At 43.1% G+C, this 18794-nt stretch overlaps 1 protein-coding gene across 1 annotated transcript in view; it reads right to left on the bottom strand.

Moving 5' to 3' along the window:
• Positions 1 to 18794, bottom strand: part of FUCA2 (alpha-L-fucosidase 2) — a 356935-nt gene that overhangs the window by 258678 nt on the left and 79463 nt on the right. Inside the window, exon 2 of the mRNA XM_078648998.1 lies at positions 18411 to 18598. Within this exon, the coding sequence (XP_078505124.1) occupies positions 18411 to 18598 (188 nt within the window). The remainder of the gene's footprint in view (positions 1 to 18410; positions 18599 to 18794) is intronic.

Below are 18794 nucleotides of genomic sequence, written 5' to 3'. Positions count from 1 at the left end.
ATATGGTTTTCTTCTGCAATTTTTATGTTACCCTGCGCAAGAAATTTATTTTGCCATTGTTAAGGGGCCGTAACTTCGAGCAAGTTAGACCAGCGTTGGCCTACTTGCAAATGCTTGGATCATCAGTGGTGTGCTTTGGGGTAGCCAGTTACATCACCGGGGCCATTAGGCGAAGAAACAAAGTACAGTCATAATTGCAACCGTCCCCGTCCTTTTTATCTGTTGTGATTTTGATAGGAATTTGTGGTGTGACGACTTATATGATGAATTACTGGATTTTAAAAGGAGCCCTCGAAAGGCGACAAACTTTTTAAATTGTATATTTATATGCCACGTGTTGTATATCTTGTAATAGGTCGTAAACATCATATTGTGCCTTGTATTGGGATTGTTTACATTATGAAATAATGTCCTGTGCTTTGATGGTTTTACATTTTAACCGAATAAAGCAAATTTTGACTTTGACTTTCTCTCAAAGAAGATCTTGTTCTAGTCACAGCACAGTATAGCAGAGATGACATCTAAGATCCCTTAAGGTGAAAGCAATACATCTATTCTCAAAGAGAAAGTCAAGCATAGGGAACAAGAAATGCACAATGTTGTTGCCTTGGCCATTCGCTAAAGTGACAACAAACAACTTTTCAATATTATTGAACGTATTCACAAACACAAATCTCTTAAACAAACAGAAATTGGATTTATATAGTGCTTACTACCCCCGACAAGGCATGGAAGCATTTTACGGTGAGTAGCACGCTACTCTGGAACCCAAGGTTAAAACAGTAGTTATTGTTGGTTATTGTGAATTAGTCATGTACTTTCAAGAAGGAAAAAATTGCATGCATTTATTCCAGTTTTTTGTGATAGATTATATAATACCAGGTAGGTGAGATCATTAGTGGGGGCTATGTGGTTTCAAGTGAATGCCTGGTTTGATAAATAGGCTGGTGGAGGTTAGGCAATGTTAGGATACAGGGATAGAGTTTTAAAGAGGAGAGTTTGTGATACACAAAAGATAGGTATCAGCCAATTGCAGAACTACTATAAGAAATATTAAGGCAAACAGCCATAAGACTGAGAGGAGGCTATACTCAGAGATAGAGGTATGGAGAGGATGGAAGGTAAGAAGATGGTCACTCTGACAAAAGAAAGTATGTCATTTTCATGCAGGGTCTTAGGAGTATAGTGGGAGAAGGCTTTCTTAGATAGCACACAATCAGAGAATGTAAGCTGTAAAAAGAAACATTACACCTCGTGCGTCAGATCTGGGACAGGCAGCTTAAACATGTGATTCCAAGTGTACACATAATTTAAACATTAACAGCGCTTGCCTGTGTGCCAAGCCTGTACCAGCTCTTTTAAACACAGTCTGGAGTATCCCAACCTACACTGCACAAGAGGCATTTTGTGCAGAAATGAAAATGTGTCATTTAACCCCTTCAGGGCGGCTCGAATTTTCGCGCTGTGCTGAAGGTTCTAATGAGCCTATGGGCTCATGGCGGAACGGTTCCGTCATGAGCACAGCTCAACCGACGCTCATGACGGAACCGTTCCGTCATGAGGATGGAAGGGGTTAAAGATCTCCTCTCAATATTTTGTAAACAAAAGGTTTTTCACTCACTAAAATGAATTATTTTACACTGGCTGAAAGTGTCTCACCAATGAGTAGTCATTTTGTGATCTAAACCCATACAAGTGTAGGATGTGTGCATTTGTGTAGTGTATATGGCTAATGTAGTATATGCATTGTATGGATAAGCAAAGGAGAGTGACGAAGGCCTGTGGGTTTCAGTTTGGATGTTCTTGGCCTATTCCTGTGCACAAGCGGAGGCTGTTGTTGTTTTCCTCGACAGTGGAATTGTATCAGGGTGCAGGAGGGAGGACACCTAGACAGTGAAGGGAGGAGAAAGGAGGCAAGGCTCCTATAGAAATTCAATTAGGCCCTTCCTGTGGTACTGCCACTTGGTGGATGGTTGGCGGTAAAGGGGGCTGCAGTTTGTTGATCAGAGTGAGAAGGGTCTTTTAGATAAAGTCACCCATTTGTCTCTTTTCTGATCACTATCTTGGGCCTGTGCCCAGCCAGGGGCAGACAGTTTACACCTCTTTAAGCTATGTCTGCAACTGTTTAGAAAGGTACTTGAAAAGGAAGCCACCCACAACCAGTTCTTATGTCTGCAAAATTCTACACAAAAACCATAATAACACACCCTCTGCACTTTTTAGCGTGATGCCTTGGTACAGTGGAGTACTGCTTTATTGGCAAAGCTTAGTTGTTTACCAAATATATGTATAACTGAGGCAGCTTTTATACATTCGTCCTGAAGCAATAAACCGTTCATTCTAAAAACAAAAAAAATATAACAAGCCATCTTTCCTCTCCTTAGGTGGGTACAGCAATGTAGCATCACTCAACAAGGTGCTACTCGCAGGCAACACATCAGAAACCAAAACCGAAAACTACAAATACACGATTAGACATGGTCTGGGTCTTTTATGTTCACGCACCAGCCCGGGGGGCCAACATGCACATCCGGTCTGTGGAGGAAACGTCCCAAGCCCCTCTGCGATTGTTTTACTTTGTTAGAATTGGCCTTGCTTCTTGTAGGGGGCCCCATTATGTCACTACCCTTTCGGGGTCTTTGGCACCCTTGTTACAACTCTCTACCCAACCTGTGAGAAAGGGACCGTAGGCATGGATGATGCCGCTTTCATGGACCCAGATCAACCTGTGGACCGACACCTCCTGCCAAAGGACATTGCCACTCACTCACCGTAGAGCAGACAAGACAGCGAAGAATGCTCATACAATGGACTTCAGAGCTGATCATCTGTGTATAACCTGAAAGTCTCCGTTTGGATTCAGTAAGGTTATTTAGTGTTACATCCTTCAGAGGTTGATAGTGTCAACCATTTGGGTAAACAAAGCACCCGTTATCAGCGTCTACAGAGAACATGGTTCACATATACAAGAGAGTTCTGCAACCAAAAAAGATAAGGTTCGAGTAACTCACTCAGCAAGACAAAGCACTTCACTATGTTGGTGTCGCAGAGGTAAGCGCTATCCTGAGGACTGCTCTGGCTTCCGCTAAGGAAGGGCTTCCCTAATCATTCTCAGTCATTAATAAAGTTGAATTAAGCATATGGTGTGGGATACCCAGTTCTTATTTCTGTGTTCAACATATGGACAGAGCATACCGGTCAATTAGGTTGCCAGATGCACCCCCAACCCCATTTAGGTTACACAAAATACAAGTGCAGACGCTTGATGCCTTCCGTAAGGAATGATGGCAGGGAGGAAACTTTTTGATACATGGCGATCCAAAGTCAGGCTTCAAGACTTTTAATAGGATATAAGCACTTATTACCTAGAAAATCTGGGCATTTATTCTCATAAAATACTCTTGCAAAGCTACTAGGATCACCGGTCCAACCAAACACCAACTGAAATTGGACATCACATCACACGGCTTCTGTAAACAAACAAATAAGCAACCGCCTTTCTGTTGCGGAGACTTCTGAAAGTGAACTTTTAGTATAACAATCTGTAGTGAACGGGGTAGCCGAGTAGATAATGAAATATCTTTTATTCATGATTTTATTCTTTTTTGACAATTTATAAACATAATAAAAAGCCAAACAAAATTTTACCGCAACACAATGTGGTAAGTGGCTACACCTCAATCAAGAAGATAAAAAAAAATAGCAGAAATATAATAAAAGCAGTGCTACATATGCATAACCAATTGATGAAACATAGTTGAGAGGGATTCATTATTGAGGGGGGCTCATGCATTCTCCCCACTTGTCGCCTGATTTTCCTCTTCAGGTCTCTGACCTAAATATGGACATGTAATTCATGAGTCTTCCCAGATGTTTTTAGGCCTATGAGATGAATGAAATATCCGAGGAAAAAGTAATTTTAATCATAAGCTCAGAGTGATCTGTTTACCTTAAGGGGCAGAACTAGGGTTGCAGCACAAGAGGGTGGAGGGACCTCATACACTGGGGCTGAATACGACATTTAATTAGTCTGTAGTGCTGGGCAACTTTATTTTTGTATTCCATTGAAGTGAATTTCAATAAAAGTTCACGAAATTCCGTTCAACCTGTACCAGAAGAAACAAGCATTTACAATGCAATGGTTTCGCCTTTGGAAAAGTTTGAGCTATCTGCATTGTAAATGACAAAATTTGTATTTATGTGTTGTTTTTGAAAACAGATAAATACATGGTATTGTTATTTACATTGCCATTAGCTTTATCTCTCGCAAATGTGACACCGATTGTACCCTACGGATGAGCTCAGCAGACAGCAATTACTACCACACACACACACCCAGAGCCACACACACACCCAGAGCCACACACCCAGAGCCACACACACACACACCCAGAGCCACACACACACACACCCAGAGCCACACACACACACACCCAGAGCCACACACACACACACACACACACACCCAGAGCCCCCCACACACACAACAACACAGAGCCCCCCCACACACCCACACAGAGCCCCCCCACACACCCACACAGAGCCCCCCCACACACCCACACAGAGGCCCCCCCACACACAGGCCCCCCACACACCCACACAGAGCCCCCCTCACACTGCGAGCCCCCCACACACCCACACAGAGCCCCCCACAAACATTGCGAGCCCCCCACACACTGCGAGCCCCACAAAGCACATATTACTGTAACCATTTGAGGAGATAATAGGTGCAGTAACAGCAATATGCACAGCATGATTACAAATGTGCTTCCCTCATGAGTTTGTAGGCATGGGCCCATGGAAATGAGAACTCTCGGGCACTGGTGCAATGATTGTGAGCCAAAGAGAGCTGGCCAGTGCACTCCCGAGGGCTTTGAAGGATGCAAGGAGTTCCCAAGGACCCTCAGTCGTGTGCACGCACTGACTCACTGACAATACCTGCTTGCCGTGGGAATCACTGCCCCCTCTTTCAAACTCAGGATGGCAGTGAAAGGCTGACCAGAGCCACCAAGGGGCTAGTACCCCAGTCACTAATACGCTGGTCAGTCGTGCAGGAAGAGAGGGAGGGGTAAGGATGTGCCTGGACTGTAGAAGGGAGTACTGTCCCAGTGGCACCTAGCACACCCAGTTTAGGGAGACTGCAGTGTGGAACAGGGCATCTAATGCATTATACAGGCTCAAGTATGTAACACGAGAGGAGCGGTGTTGAATACGCTTTCCACTATAAACATGGAAAGTAGCATAATATGTATAGTAAAATGATCTAGGCTTATGCTTCTGTGGGTGTGCTTTGCACGCCTCTTTTTTAGCTGGTTAAGCAGGGAACTCCCTGTAGAGTGCTTCATGCGTAATGATTTGGAGTACATTAATCTTCCTCCCCTGTAATGGAAGCCAATAGTTTTCAATGAAGATGGGCATGAAAACCCTACACTTTCTTTTTACTTCAGACACCGGTCTGGTAGAATTGACTACAAAAGTGTTCAAAGAGCCTTTTGTGCATTTTTTTTTATTTAAGCCTTTTGTACTTTTGGTCGCCTAGCTAGATCCATGTTACATCTACTCAACCATTAAGTCGATGATCATGTGGAGCAGAGCTGAGAAATGTTTAATTTTCCTACCAGGAATGATGTGCTTGCAATGGCAATGTTGCTTTTCTCATAATTGTCATTGTTCAGTCTCTCTCTTCTGTCTGTGATTCCCATCTGAGTTACAGAGTACCTGCCATTCAGTCTTTGGGGGCGCGGGGTACTTTAGTGAAAGGAGTCATTCATAATTTGTGTCTTCTTACCACATAATTTCGGCAACTCTACTATATAAGTTGTTCCTTCTCTGCGGCATAATTCCAGTGGCACTGGCTATGTGGAACTTTTAAAGAAACCTAAGCTAAAGTTTTGTACAGTTTTCAACTCTTCCATCCGTATATAAACTCCCTATTAGTTTTGAGGTTGTATCTCAGGGCCCAGAACTCTCAACCATGTTATGTGCAACTTCTAGGCAAAAAAATGACGTATCACAATCTGGCAAACATCAGTATCTTGAGGATACTCAGATTGGCACACAAGTGATATTTTACCTATGCTTGAAAAGCTTCAAGACTTGCCTTGGGACACAAAATTATGCAGCACAATGTAGCATATTTTCTGTCAGTATTACCTCATTATTCAGGAAATGTAACACGTTAACTCTATCTGGGCAAAGGTTTCACCTCATTAGCACCACTTTAACAGCCAAATACAGAAACGAGCAACAGAAAGGTGAGCAGTAAACCTGTGCGAAAGGCTTGACACTGTATGGAAACACATGTTGCATTTTCAGGAACTTTTGGTGTGTCTGAGCTAGAAACAACATTTGTTGTGGTACTCTGCTGAAATATGCAGCAGACAATGGATTATGTGGCAAAAGCGGCAATCAATAATTATGTGGGAAATGCCTATGCCACAAAATTGCATAACTGCAGGGGCCAGGTCCGTAGCTGATTTTGTAAGAGAATCGTGTGATGTGTTCATGCCTGTAGACTGTGGTGAAAGAACACCACAAAGATGGTGAGCAGCAGAGCTTTGGGCAGGATACACACCGTTCACAGTTCTAACACACAGCCTGAGGCAGATACCTTTAAATGTGTCAGCCTGTGACAGGACACTGAAACAATGAATCCCTTAGGGTTATGATACGACACTGAAGAAGGATCCTCAGATAACACAAGTATGAAGAAGAGACTATTGCCTTGTGTTACATTTGCTTCTGTGCTGCAAATGTCCGCTTCAGGTCTGCAGTCCGACCCACAGAGGCATCAATGTAAAATCTATGGTGTAGGCTCAGCAGAGAAAAGGAACATGGCCACCATTTGAGAGTTCAAATAAAGGTGATCTTTGGTCTCCATACTTGGGCATGGAGAAGGCAATCTACAACCACTTGCAAACCCTACCGGATTTGAAACAGACCCATCTCTGGAACCAGCTAGACCCACCCCAAGTTCAGGAAAGACATCACTTTAAAAAAAAATCACCTTTAGAACATCAGTCCGAGACTGGGCAACTCCCAGCTTCCTTCCCCCAGCAGTGACCTCCATTTACATGACCGGAGATGTCGGGTCTAGCTTCTAGGAAGACAGCCTCAACCAACCCATAAGTCTGCAGTTCTTAGAATTAATGTGCTGACTCTTCGACCAAACCCACCGTGTAGCGCGTTGAAGACTGGAAAGGCGCATGTTTGCAGCGGACGAGTAGCAATACTTTTTAACTTCAGGGAATATAACAAAGTTGAAAATTAAGACATGAAAATGAAAAATCCATGACTGTGGCATAATGTCCATCTGGTAACACCCCTTTCATCTCTACACCCATCTACATTTTAACCGCTCGCCTTTAGATCCGAATAACTCCATTCCTATACATCGTCCCGACGGGTTAAACTGAACTTACCTTTCAGGTAGTTTGTTCATCTTCCCCATTCCACCGTTGCTCAAACTCCGTCGTCCGGGGCCTTGAGCTACTATCGCCGTTTCGCTCAAGGCCCCGAGGGCAAAACGCAACAGATTCAAGGCCAAGCAGGACAAGACCACACACAGCACGCTCTACCTCTCCGATTTCGAAGCCGGTTGAAGCCTAGCCACACCGCACTTTTCGGGTCGCTCACCCATGACGTAGCCGGAAACAAACAAGAACGGAAGCGAAGGTTTGATATGCCATTTTAGAGTGGTCTGGTTACTAAGGTTGGGATCCGTCTAAGTCGTCATGTTGGAACACATTTCCAAGTTGAAGTACTATGCATGCCGCCATGTTGGAATGCCAATTGTTGACGAAGATGTTTAAGGTGTGCCGTGATACAGGCGGTTTTATTAGAAACCTTCCACAGTGTGGCAATTATGCTAAAGATACTGTAAAGATATGAATTCAAATTAGTTGTATATTGGCAAGTTCAGCATCGCCGACGTCAATACGTATAACTAAAGGGCAAGACGGGGTGGTGCATTACAATGTTAGTCGGGGCACGCTCGAGTCTGGTAACGTGGGTGAAATAGAAACGCTATCTTGGATTTAATGCGGTGGAATAATCCCGTTGTAGAAAGTACAATACGTTGGCTAAAACTACAGTCAGATCCTCCCACTCCAAGATGGCCGCTTCGTTTACTCATTGCTTGGTTTACTGTACTTCCTTTGTTTCCATGCCTACTGAACAGGTCTTTAGTATTCCTATCAACTGACAACTAACCATGGGATTATCAGGAAGCTTTGTGTATGGCTCCGGAGCGCTTCTTTGGTAACGTCATATTCGAGAGACCCGGAAGCGTCAAGGAGCATCCATCGAAGTCTGGCAAATCTGGCAGGGGTTGCAGGCAGCAGGTAATGGTGAGCAGGGACTTTCAGCACTGCTAGTCAGTGTGGGCGGGTACCAAAGGAGTGGCATTCAGGCGATGAGGCGTTGCGCTACTGAGGAAGAAGGTTGCACGAACGGGAGGGGGGCGGGAGAGAACACGGACGACGGGAGGGGGGCGGGAGAGGAGCGCTTCTTTGGTAACGTCATATTCGAGAGACCCGGAAGCGTCAAGGAGCATCCATCGAAGTCTGGCAAATCTGGCAGGGGTTGCAGGCAGCAGGAAATGGTGAGCAGTTACTTTCAGCACTGCTAGTCAGTGTGGGCGGGTACCAAAGGAGTGGCATTCAGGCGATGAGGCGTTGCGCTACTGAGGAAGAAGGTTGCACGAACGGGAGGGGGGCGGGAGAGAACACGGACGACGGGAGGGGGGCGGGAGAGAACACGGACGACGGGAGGGGACACGGACGACGGGAGGGGGGCAGGAGAGGACACGGACGACGGGAGGGGGCGGGAGAGGACACGGACGGCGGGAAAGGGGAGGGAACAGGAAAAAACGTAACTCCGCCCTGGGAAAAAATCTCGGGAACGCCCCCGAATCTGGTCCGGCCTTGACGGACAGATCCGGCACTCAATGGCTAGCCTCCATTTATGGAGCTAGCCAATGAGAGCCGGGGGACGATCCCGAACTGCTTAGTGTCGACATAGGATTTCACCTGCGCTGAAAGGCTGCGCAGAGCGCAGCCTTTCGGCAGGCGAAACCCAAAAAAGTCCACTAATCGACAATGGAGCAGGGGCAGTTTTGAAAAGGGCATGAACTAGGCAACTGCCAGGCTCATGGGAAGTTCTTTGGTTCTCTCTGGATCTCATTTTGCAAGAAGAACCACGAGAAATGGAAAACTGAGAAATCCCCTGTTTCTCTGCTACGCCTGAGGAGTGAATTTTGGGGTCTTTATATGCCAGGCTTGCCTTGCAGGCAAACTGAAAACAACGGGCGGATTTTGTTTACTACCTACTCCATGTAATAGCTTAGGATACTCCACTAGCCTGACAGACAGTCAACAAACTGGGACAGCACCACTTAATTTTGGGGAGTAGTCTTTAAAAGCAATTTACTTACCTATACTAAAGTTCTTTTATTTTTTTTATTTTTTTATTTTTATTGCGTCAAAGTACAAATACCATGCAGAGCTCTGTGACCCAGAGGCGGACTGCTACATTTTATAATACAATAAGCAGAAAAAAAAGTAAAAGGTTCTTTGACATTTAATATATGTACTGTGCAAAAATAAATAGATACATAAACAAAACTCCCCCATGCACTGACTTTCCAGCACACATGAAGCAACAAATACCCGCCCACCGCCCTGATGACACATCCGGCTGAATCTCTAGATCCCTGGACCAGTGTCCTGCTCAATTAACCCAAAATAGCAGCATCTCCCGTAGAAATGGGCTCAATGTAGAGGCCTCTATAGTCCGCCCACCTCTTCCAGATCTTAAAATGCTTTTGCGGACACCCCCGAGCCTTAAAAATGGGAGCCTCCAAGCCCATATTGAAATCTACGCCATGTTTCCATGCCGACAGGGAAGGGGGCCGCCGCCTTCCATTGCCTTGCAATATCTCGTTAGGCTAACGTGAGACCCAATAACATCAAATGGCGCTTATAAATGTTTCCCCCCACCCCCTTCATTATATGTAGCAGCACCAATTTAGGTGAAGAGGGAAGCTCCCACCCCAGAACCTCAGCAAGGCAGGCCAGAACACCCTGCCAGAACTTCGTAAGCACTGTGCACTGCCAGACCGTATGAAACAAAGTGCCATTCTCCTGACTACATCTCAGGCAGAGTGGGGAAGCTACCAGAACCGCCCTCCACAATCTGACCCGAGTATGATATACCTGGTGCAAATAATTGAATTGGATCAGCCAGAGGCGCATTGCTATTGCCGCACCCCGAGGGGCAGCCAGTGCCTCAGTCCAGTCCTCTCCTTCCAGAGGACCAAGGTCTTCCTCCCATGTCACCCTGAGTTTATCCAGTGTAGTGGGCTAGTTTGTCACCAGGGACTGGTAGATCTTAGAAATTGTGTGGTCTTGGAGGTCGCCCATAAACAACTTAGCCTCGATGGGACTAAAGTCAGGGAGGGACTTCAAAACCATAACACTAGGGAGGACAGCGTGCCTAAACTGCAGGTATTTGAAAAATTGCATTTTTGGCATCTGGAATTCACTTTGGAGATCCTGGAAAGACTTGAGGACCGTACCACGCATCACGTCTCCCAGGTTAGAGATCCCAATATAATCCCAATCTCGAAAGCCCGCCAAATTGACAACCTGCGCAACTACCCCATCTTTCGCAGAGCCTGCAGCCACACCTGAAAAACCACCCTAGTAGCGGATGGCAGGGGCCTTATGCATGGGGGCCGAATATAGAATAGTGTGAAGAGTGTTCGTCCCCATGTGCTGCTGCTCCACCGCATATGCTGGGTCAGACCTAGTAAAGTTCTTTTTGATGTAAATCACATTGCTTCTTGCAAATTTCTTCTATAAAATTTCTTCTCAGGCACTTGAAGATTTCCAGCAACAACATGCCATTGTACTACGTGGTGCTGCTTGACAATTTACACAACTTAAACCAAAGCCATGCCGATGGGCCACATAATCTAGCTCAGGAGCAAGTGACTTCAGTTCCACCCATTGTTCCTGCACACCGCCCTCAGCGCCAATGCAGAGGGTAGAGCCAAAAGATTGATAAGAAAATAAGCACAGACAATAGTTCATCAAGAGGGTATGAGGAAGGCTGGTAAGGAATCTCAGGAAACTGTTGCATCCCTCAGAAACAGCATTACCAAAGGCAAGTTCAAGATAACAGTATGGTCCCAAATAACGTAGGCCATTCGGTTGCATGACTTAACTGTGTCTCTGAATTTCCAATTCTCAGAGACGGATGTTCAAGAAAGCGAAATATCAATCTCTTCTTTTTCTAGCACGTTACAAATAGGCCCATCTCTGGGCTTCTCTATGTGTGAAAGAAAAGTTTCTCGATCTTCTGACGAAACTTCCTTTGGTGGTTTATCAAGGAGAGCCTGCTCAGCAGGTCTGCCATGTTATCCTTCCTCGCCAAATGAGGTGCTGACAGACATTTCCTTTCCTTAGGAACAAAATGGTCCTCCTTCTGCATTGTGCCAGGCTGCAGCTGAATTAGCAGAAATTAAGTATGTTCACCTTCAGCCTATCAGCTCATATAATAGTACTGCTAAGCTCACAAAATGTGGGCCAACGTCGCAGAGTCACAGAAGGTGAAGTATGTAGACCCAGGATATTGAATTCATACCTTTTTCACAATTCAGCATGGTCTTCACCAACCGCTGTCATATTACATAATTGATGGATAAGGCAAGCTGTGATCTTCTTGAAATTAACCCAATTGATTTGGGTAAACCAGTTTAGCCATAACTCTAGATATGCAAGTGGCCAATATCGTTGCAAGAATGTTTGTGTTGGTTTTTTATAAGAAAAGGTGAATCATCTGAACAACAATTTTTAGGATTTTGTTTGGGGCATGCAACACCCAAATACATGTTTCATGCAGTCTGGGATGGAGAGGGTAAGCAAGGCCAATACAGCTTTCTCCTATTATGCTAGGAACAATCCTAGCAATTTCAGAGTCAGTGGTACTGCAAACATTTTAATGAGCTCCATACCCGGTCCATCGATAGTTGGATGGAAGCAATGCAAAATCACTGATTGCTTTAAGAATTCTGGATGTTTCAAGGCACTTATCACAGTCAGCTCTGATTTTGCAGAAACAAAACCTTATTCAACGTGATTCTTTTTAGATAGGCCTCAAGTTAATCTGCAAACATGAAAAATACACTCTGGGTGGAGGGGAATAATACGTGTAACCAGGTATGCCGGGATGTAAATTCCTCCACACATCTTTGACATTATGTATCCGTGCTAATTCCAGAATCGCGGCCCTAGTTTTACGCATACGTCGAAATAAGCCTCTCTTAGTTACATCTTGGTCATAGTTCATCACACAATTAAAATCCCCCATCAAAATCAGTTCCCCCTCCCAAGCAAGTAATTCAATATTCAGCCAGTCAAAAATGCGTGGTTCATCAGTATTAGGCCCATAAAAAGCACAAAAAACATATTTGCAATTTTCCACCTCCATTTGAACGATAGCCCATCGGCCGCCATTGTCCGAAGCTGTTTTAATCACTTCCCCCCGTAATTGCCTTTTCTTCAAAATCGCCACGCCCCATATAGGAGCATTTTAAGTAGTGCATACCACCACATCATACCCCAGTTGGCCCAATAATTTCTTATCCTTGAAGCAGATATGTGTTTCCGTTAACATAGCCAGATGTGGATCGTACATTTTCAGCACCTCGTAAACCAAACGCCTTTTATTTTTATTATTCAGGCCTGAAACATTCCAGGCTAAGCATCTAATTTGCAGCATTGTAAATAAATTGATACGTCTAAACGTTCTGCACCGTTCAGTAAATTCAACATCGTAACCACTCTATCATCTACAACGTTAACCACCCTGAAGCTTGTCTTGTCCTTTTCTACTTTTTGCCCCTCCCCCTCCAGAGAAGAGCTCTCAGATTGAGCAGAGCCTAACGGATTGTTAATGCTGGGTGAGGAATTAGAGAGTAAATTTGGGGAAGTATGCACTCCCATTAGATGTTCTCCGCTCGCCTCAACCCTTGGATAAATCGTAGAAGGGGTTGCGATGGTAGTTTGAGTAAGATCAGTATTACTAGTCCCTTCTGCCCCAAGTATTGCCACATTTGATTCAGCTTATAAATATCCCCCATCTGCAGAAGTTGTATCCAGAATTCTGGCCGCCAGAGAGCCATCGGGAAAGGTAGATTTGCCGCTTACCTCTTGGAGTGGGAGAGCTGTATCAGTCGGGCTAGTACCTGATAGTCGAAGTGCCATAGTTTTGACCCCTACCTTAGCCCGAATCCACTTTCGCAATGGGCTCTCGTCTATGATGGGTTTACCTCTCGTATTTTAGAATGAAATAACCGTTGAAAGAGTGGAAGGGTTAATGTTTTTTTTGTTCTTGACTTTGCCTTTAGCTTTTGCCCTTCCTTTTCTCCTAGGTATCTGCTTTGCCGCATCTGTAGGAGACTCTTCTACCCCCTCTTCTACCTCTTCGACAATTTCCTCATATTCATCGTTAGAGAGCTCTTCGGTTCTTTCCGTGCTCCCAGAAACATGCTCCGCAGTAGTATTTACACCATCACTGCTGTCGTCGTATATTTCCCGTGTCGCACCACTCTGCTCCAGATTGTCAGACTCCAGGTTGACAGTAACCAATGCTTGGGGATTTTCAGCGCCTATAGCAATGTCCTTATCAGTACTACTTAATCCCTGCTCCATGCCCCCTTGCTCCTGCTCCCCAGCTGCGGGAACCTCGAGTACAGTGCTCTCAAGTGCGTTGCTCAAAGACTCACCCCTGTTACCACCAGGAGGGTCCTCAAACACAGTGTCTTTATGCTGGTTAGCTCCACCATTACGCAGCTTACTCCCCAAAGTATCACCTTTTAACTGAGTTCTTGCTGGTGTAGCAACATTGTTGCCCCTAATGCTGGTGGCGGCTACAGTACACAGATTGTGCTCACGAATCGATCTAGCATGGGCATCGGATAAAGTTATTGACTCAGGGTACATGGAGATCTGCCCAAGGGTATCGTCAGATCATAATCCCATACTTCTTTCATTTAGCATAGTCCAAAGGGTACCGGAATTTAGACCTTTTACGTTCCTCAAGATATTTATTAGCAGATTTAGTATTTGTAGCAAAACTTAAGGAACATATTAAAGAATTTATTGAAATTAATATCAACACCGCCTCACTCCTATCGGTATGGGATGCCTGCAAGGCCTCTATTAGGGGACTCGCCCAACAATACGTATTTAAACAAAATGCAGTGCGTAAAAAGGAGCACAAGATGGCCACAGCGAATATTCTGTTACTCGAAAAACAACTCGCTGATAACCTTAGAACTGGCGGGCAAAGCTCGCAAAACATTGGCTTACTAGAAACTAAATTAGTTACTTCACGTGCGGCATTAAAAAGCTCGCTTAGGGAAAGAAATAGTTTTAAAATACATAAATACAAACTGTCCCAGTATGAATGCGGGGATAAAGTTGGGAAGGTCCTGGCTTATAAAGTTGCAGACGATTGCGCAACACCACTAATTAAATCTATTAAGGGCCCTAATGATACCTCGTTCACTCAACCAGCACAAATACTGGGACAGTTTGTTTCATACTATGAAAAACTGTATACCCCTGAGAGTAGTTGTACCTAGGCTCAAATACAAACATATATCGATAAGAATTTGCCTGCAGGAGAGTATCTAGATCAGGAATGAATTGATCAATTAGAGGAAGAGGTTACACTTACGGAGCTGCGCCTTGCTGTCACTTCTCTCCCTTCTAATAAGGCGGCAGGTGAGGATACACTCCCTATAGAACTCTATAAAATTTGTGCGGATGAAATTCTACCACTTCTCTGCCTAGTTATCAACTTAATCGGTACTACAGGGAAGGCTCCGGATTCCTGGAAGACAGCCAAAATTATGTTTAAAAAAAATAAAATAACCACTTACAGAGTGTGGATCCTACAGACCTATATCCCTGATTAACGCCGATGCAAAAGCTTACTCTAAACTTATCGCAATGCGATTAGCCCCACTTATGCCACTGCTTGTAATGATCAACAACACGGCTTTGTTGTCGGGAGGGATACCACCACTCATGTCAACATGGCTTTAACCGCCTTTGATGTAGCCGCAACTAAGCTCACCACACTCGGTATGATTCTTTTAGACGCAGAGAAGGCGTTCGACCGAGTGGGGTGGGATTATTTGGGGGAGGTCATGAAGCAATTCGGCCTAAGAGGTCTTTTCTTGAGAAGTATACAGGCATTGTACAGGGACCCTAATGCTAAAATAAGCTATGCTGGGACATTGTCATCAAATTTTTCAATCTTAAGGGGAACCCGGCAGGGATGCCCGTTGTCACCCCTGCTCTTCGCTCTTTCTATGGAGCCATTTATTAATGCCCTTCAAATTCAAACTAAGATTATACCTATCCGGCACGAAGATAAAATTCTTAAAATCACAGCATATGCTGATGACTTGGCTATTTATACCACAAATGTGGTGGATGCACTGGTAGGGATTACGGAGGAAGCTAACAACTTAGGGGCCCTTTCTCGCTATAAACTAAATATTAACAAAACTCAAGTTATTATGAATTACCAGCCTAACTCTACAGTGCAGGGACTTTGTCAGGCTGCTGTATACTGAGGGGTAAAGAGATCCTCTGAGAGTACGGAAACAAATGTACTAAATTATGATCCTCTATTAAAAGAAGTGGCCGTCCTTTTGAAAAAATGGCATAAGATCCCGCTTAATATTCTCGGACGAATAAACTTAATGAGGATGAACATCTTGCCGAAATGTTATACCTTTTTCGGTCTATTCCTTTTCGCGTTAATAATTTGTTTTTTAAAAAACTAGATGGCATTCTTAGCAGTTTCATTTTGGGCTATAGAAAGTCCCAAAGATCAATGTCAATATTAAAACTTCCACCCGATAAGGGCGGTCTTAAATTTCAGAGCGTATTTTTTTGCTTCTTTTTTGGGTCGCTCCGAAGTCTGTATGCTGTTAATAATCAATATATTTTTCACCAATTTATGCTTGGCAGAGCAAGATCCGAACTATTTTAAACGTGTTAAATTTAAGACTGCGAGGGACGCAGTACGTATATGGAATTTGATACTGACCAACTGCGGTACTTCTTTCTTTCATAGTGATCTGCCACTTTGGGACAATCCAGGGCTTCGTGGTATTTTCAGTGATAAATCCGGGCGTGACTGGGCTAATTACGGTATCAAGACACTAGGAGACTTATATGGCACAGTTGGCTTTTTACAATTTGAAACACTGAAACTCTTGTATAAAATTACCAGAAACTATGCGATATAAATTCATTCAAATAAAGGATTATTTAATACGTAAGATGAGTTTGAAAGAAGTGAGTGGTTCAGATATATGGACCTGTTTTTGGTCGGTGAATAGGAAATCATTAATTAGTGTGGGATAGAAGTGTCTTAGCCAAAATAGAACGGATGATTGTCCTAAACTTGCTTTAAAATGGACTACTAGATTAGGATGTAATGTAACAGCCCAGAATATTTCGGCTGCTTTAGTGAACATTAAGAAAGCGGTTCACTCTTCAAGCTTAAAGCTTCAATCTTACAAGACTATATGTCACCTATATTATACTCCATTAAGAATTTCCAAATGGTCACAAAATCACTTAGGTAGTGATCGCACTAAATGTCCTAAATGTGGCCTGGTGGCAGCAGACCTCATACATATGATTTATTCTTGCCCATCATTAACTAAGTACTGGTCTGCAATAGAAAATAATCTTACTTCAAAAACAAGTGATCAACTCTGCAATATCTGCAGTTTCTATTCTATGGGCTATACATTCCACCAACAGTACTAATAAAGATCTGTTAAATATTCTCCTGTCATGTGCTAGATTGGTTATAGCAAGAGCTTGGATCTCTCAGAATCCTCCTCATATGATGGAGTGATGGGCTCTTGTTAATGAAATCCATACTATGGAAGGCTCACTTGCCAAGATTAGAGGAACGAAAGCAATGGCGAAGTTTGTTAAGATCTGGGATAATTTTCGGTAAAATTTGCAAGTGCTACAGACTATGTATGTTTTGAGGGGATGATGTTTTTACCAACCAGCCAGGGTTACGAGCCTTTTTTTCTTTCTCTCTTGTCATTTGGGGCTCAATTGTGGCTAAATAATGATTATAGGAAATGTTAATAGTTTGTTTTTTCTTTTGTATATTGTTATGTATCTGCATTATATTTCTGCAAAATGAGATTGTTAACCACCTTGGCTTGTTTGTCAATAAAAAAGAAAAAAAAAGAAAAAGAAAAACACACTCTGGTATAGGAATACCTGGATGCAAGTGACCAAGCAAAGTTAGAATGGGGGGGGGGTAAAGGGGGTAAAAGCAGCAAAACTGAGCGCCTCTGGCTGAGTTTAGATAATTAAATCGACCATAAAGAAATCAAAATGAAACCTACTTCTACTCCCCTTGGCTTTAGTTTTTCTTTTTTTTTCATTCCATCTTACTTATTTCATCTTAGCCAAATTCAAATGTTATTAATAGCAGGTTACCTTGTAGCAATCATGCATTGTAGCAACAAATAAAACAAGCATTGGAAATGCAATAGGTCTCGCATTAGAAAAGTGTGAGTTATTGGTCTTGTAAATGTAAACATTTTTTAATTTTTGTTTATGTTTTTATAATTTCAAATGCATTCATTTTGTTATTATAAATGGGATTTTTTTTTAAAAATTGCAAATGTGACACCTATAGCATTATTAAATATACATGTTTAGTATTTACCTAACGTACATGTATTGATATGACAAATTGTAATGGGTTTTATTTTTTATAAATAATTAATAATTACATAATAATTTCACTAATGTATAATGGCACTAGCTTAATTTTTTTTGTGATAATGTGTAGCGTATTATAATATATGTAAAAATGAAGATTAAAAGTGTAATAAACATTTGTTTCTACTTTTTGTAATAAAGCAATTAAAGACATGGTCCGACCCCAGCAGGCCACTATTTCCGTGATGGCTGTGAATCATACTAAGTTGCAATTTGTGATATATTTCATGAATATTCATGAGGTAGGTCAAATTGCGACCTACTGCGACTCGATATTTGGCGAACCGACCTATTAGAAGATAAGCTGGTTTGCCAAACACGGACCAGTGATTTCCAACTAACTAGTTCTTAGTATATCAGTGATTCAGAAGTACCGTAGCAATACACTGGTTTTGAAACAGTCTTTAAGTTGATGTCAAAGATTTCAGCTACACAGACTTGTGTATGCCCCCACTGTGCTTTACAAATGGCAACTAAATGAAGTACTATTCTCAGCTATAAAGGGGAAGCCATGATCAGTAATGGTTAGTACCTAATAGGCTTCGTCACAAATATATAATTTACCTTCATGATGCTTTGAAGTCAGGACAATGTATTTAGCACCAGAAGCCTTGAAGAGATCTGCCCACTCGTCAGCATCATAGAACTCTGCTGTGAACATCGGACCGAAGTCTTCGTAGGTGAAATCTGGCCTGTAGTTCATTTGCATAAATTCCACATATGCCTTTGCTTTTTGTCCTTGCCAATAGTACCTATTATAAAGGAAAACAAAAGTAATTTTAAAAGTGCCTAAAATCACATCTCTTAAACAAATGTAACTTCCAAGAATGCCTCCGAGTGCCCGAATTCAAAATCTAGGGCAGATATGGGAATAGTAAGCGGCTTACAGTATCCGCCAGCCCGAAGCAAATAATACATATGCACAGCCTTAGACCGCAAAACAACTTT

This window comes from Lissotriton helveticus, chromosome 6 (genome assembly GCF_964261635.1).
Source record: "Lissotriton helveticus chromosome 6, aLisHel1.1, whole genome shotgun sequence".
Taxonomy (NCBI): domain Eukaryota; kingdom Metazoa; phylum Chordata; class Amphibia; order Caudata; family Salamandridae; genus Lissotriton; species Lissotriton helveticus.
The sequence above is the reverse complement of the archived record's forward strand: the minus strand, read 5'-3'. Positions and strand labels throughout refer to the sequence as shown.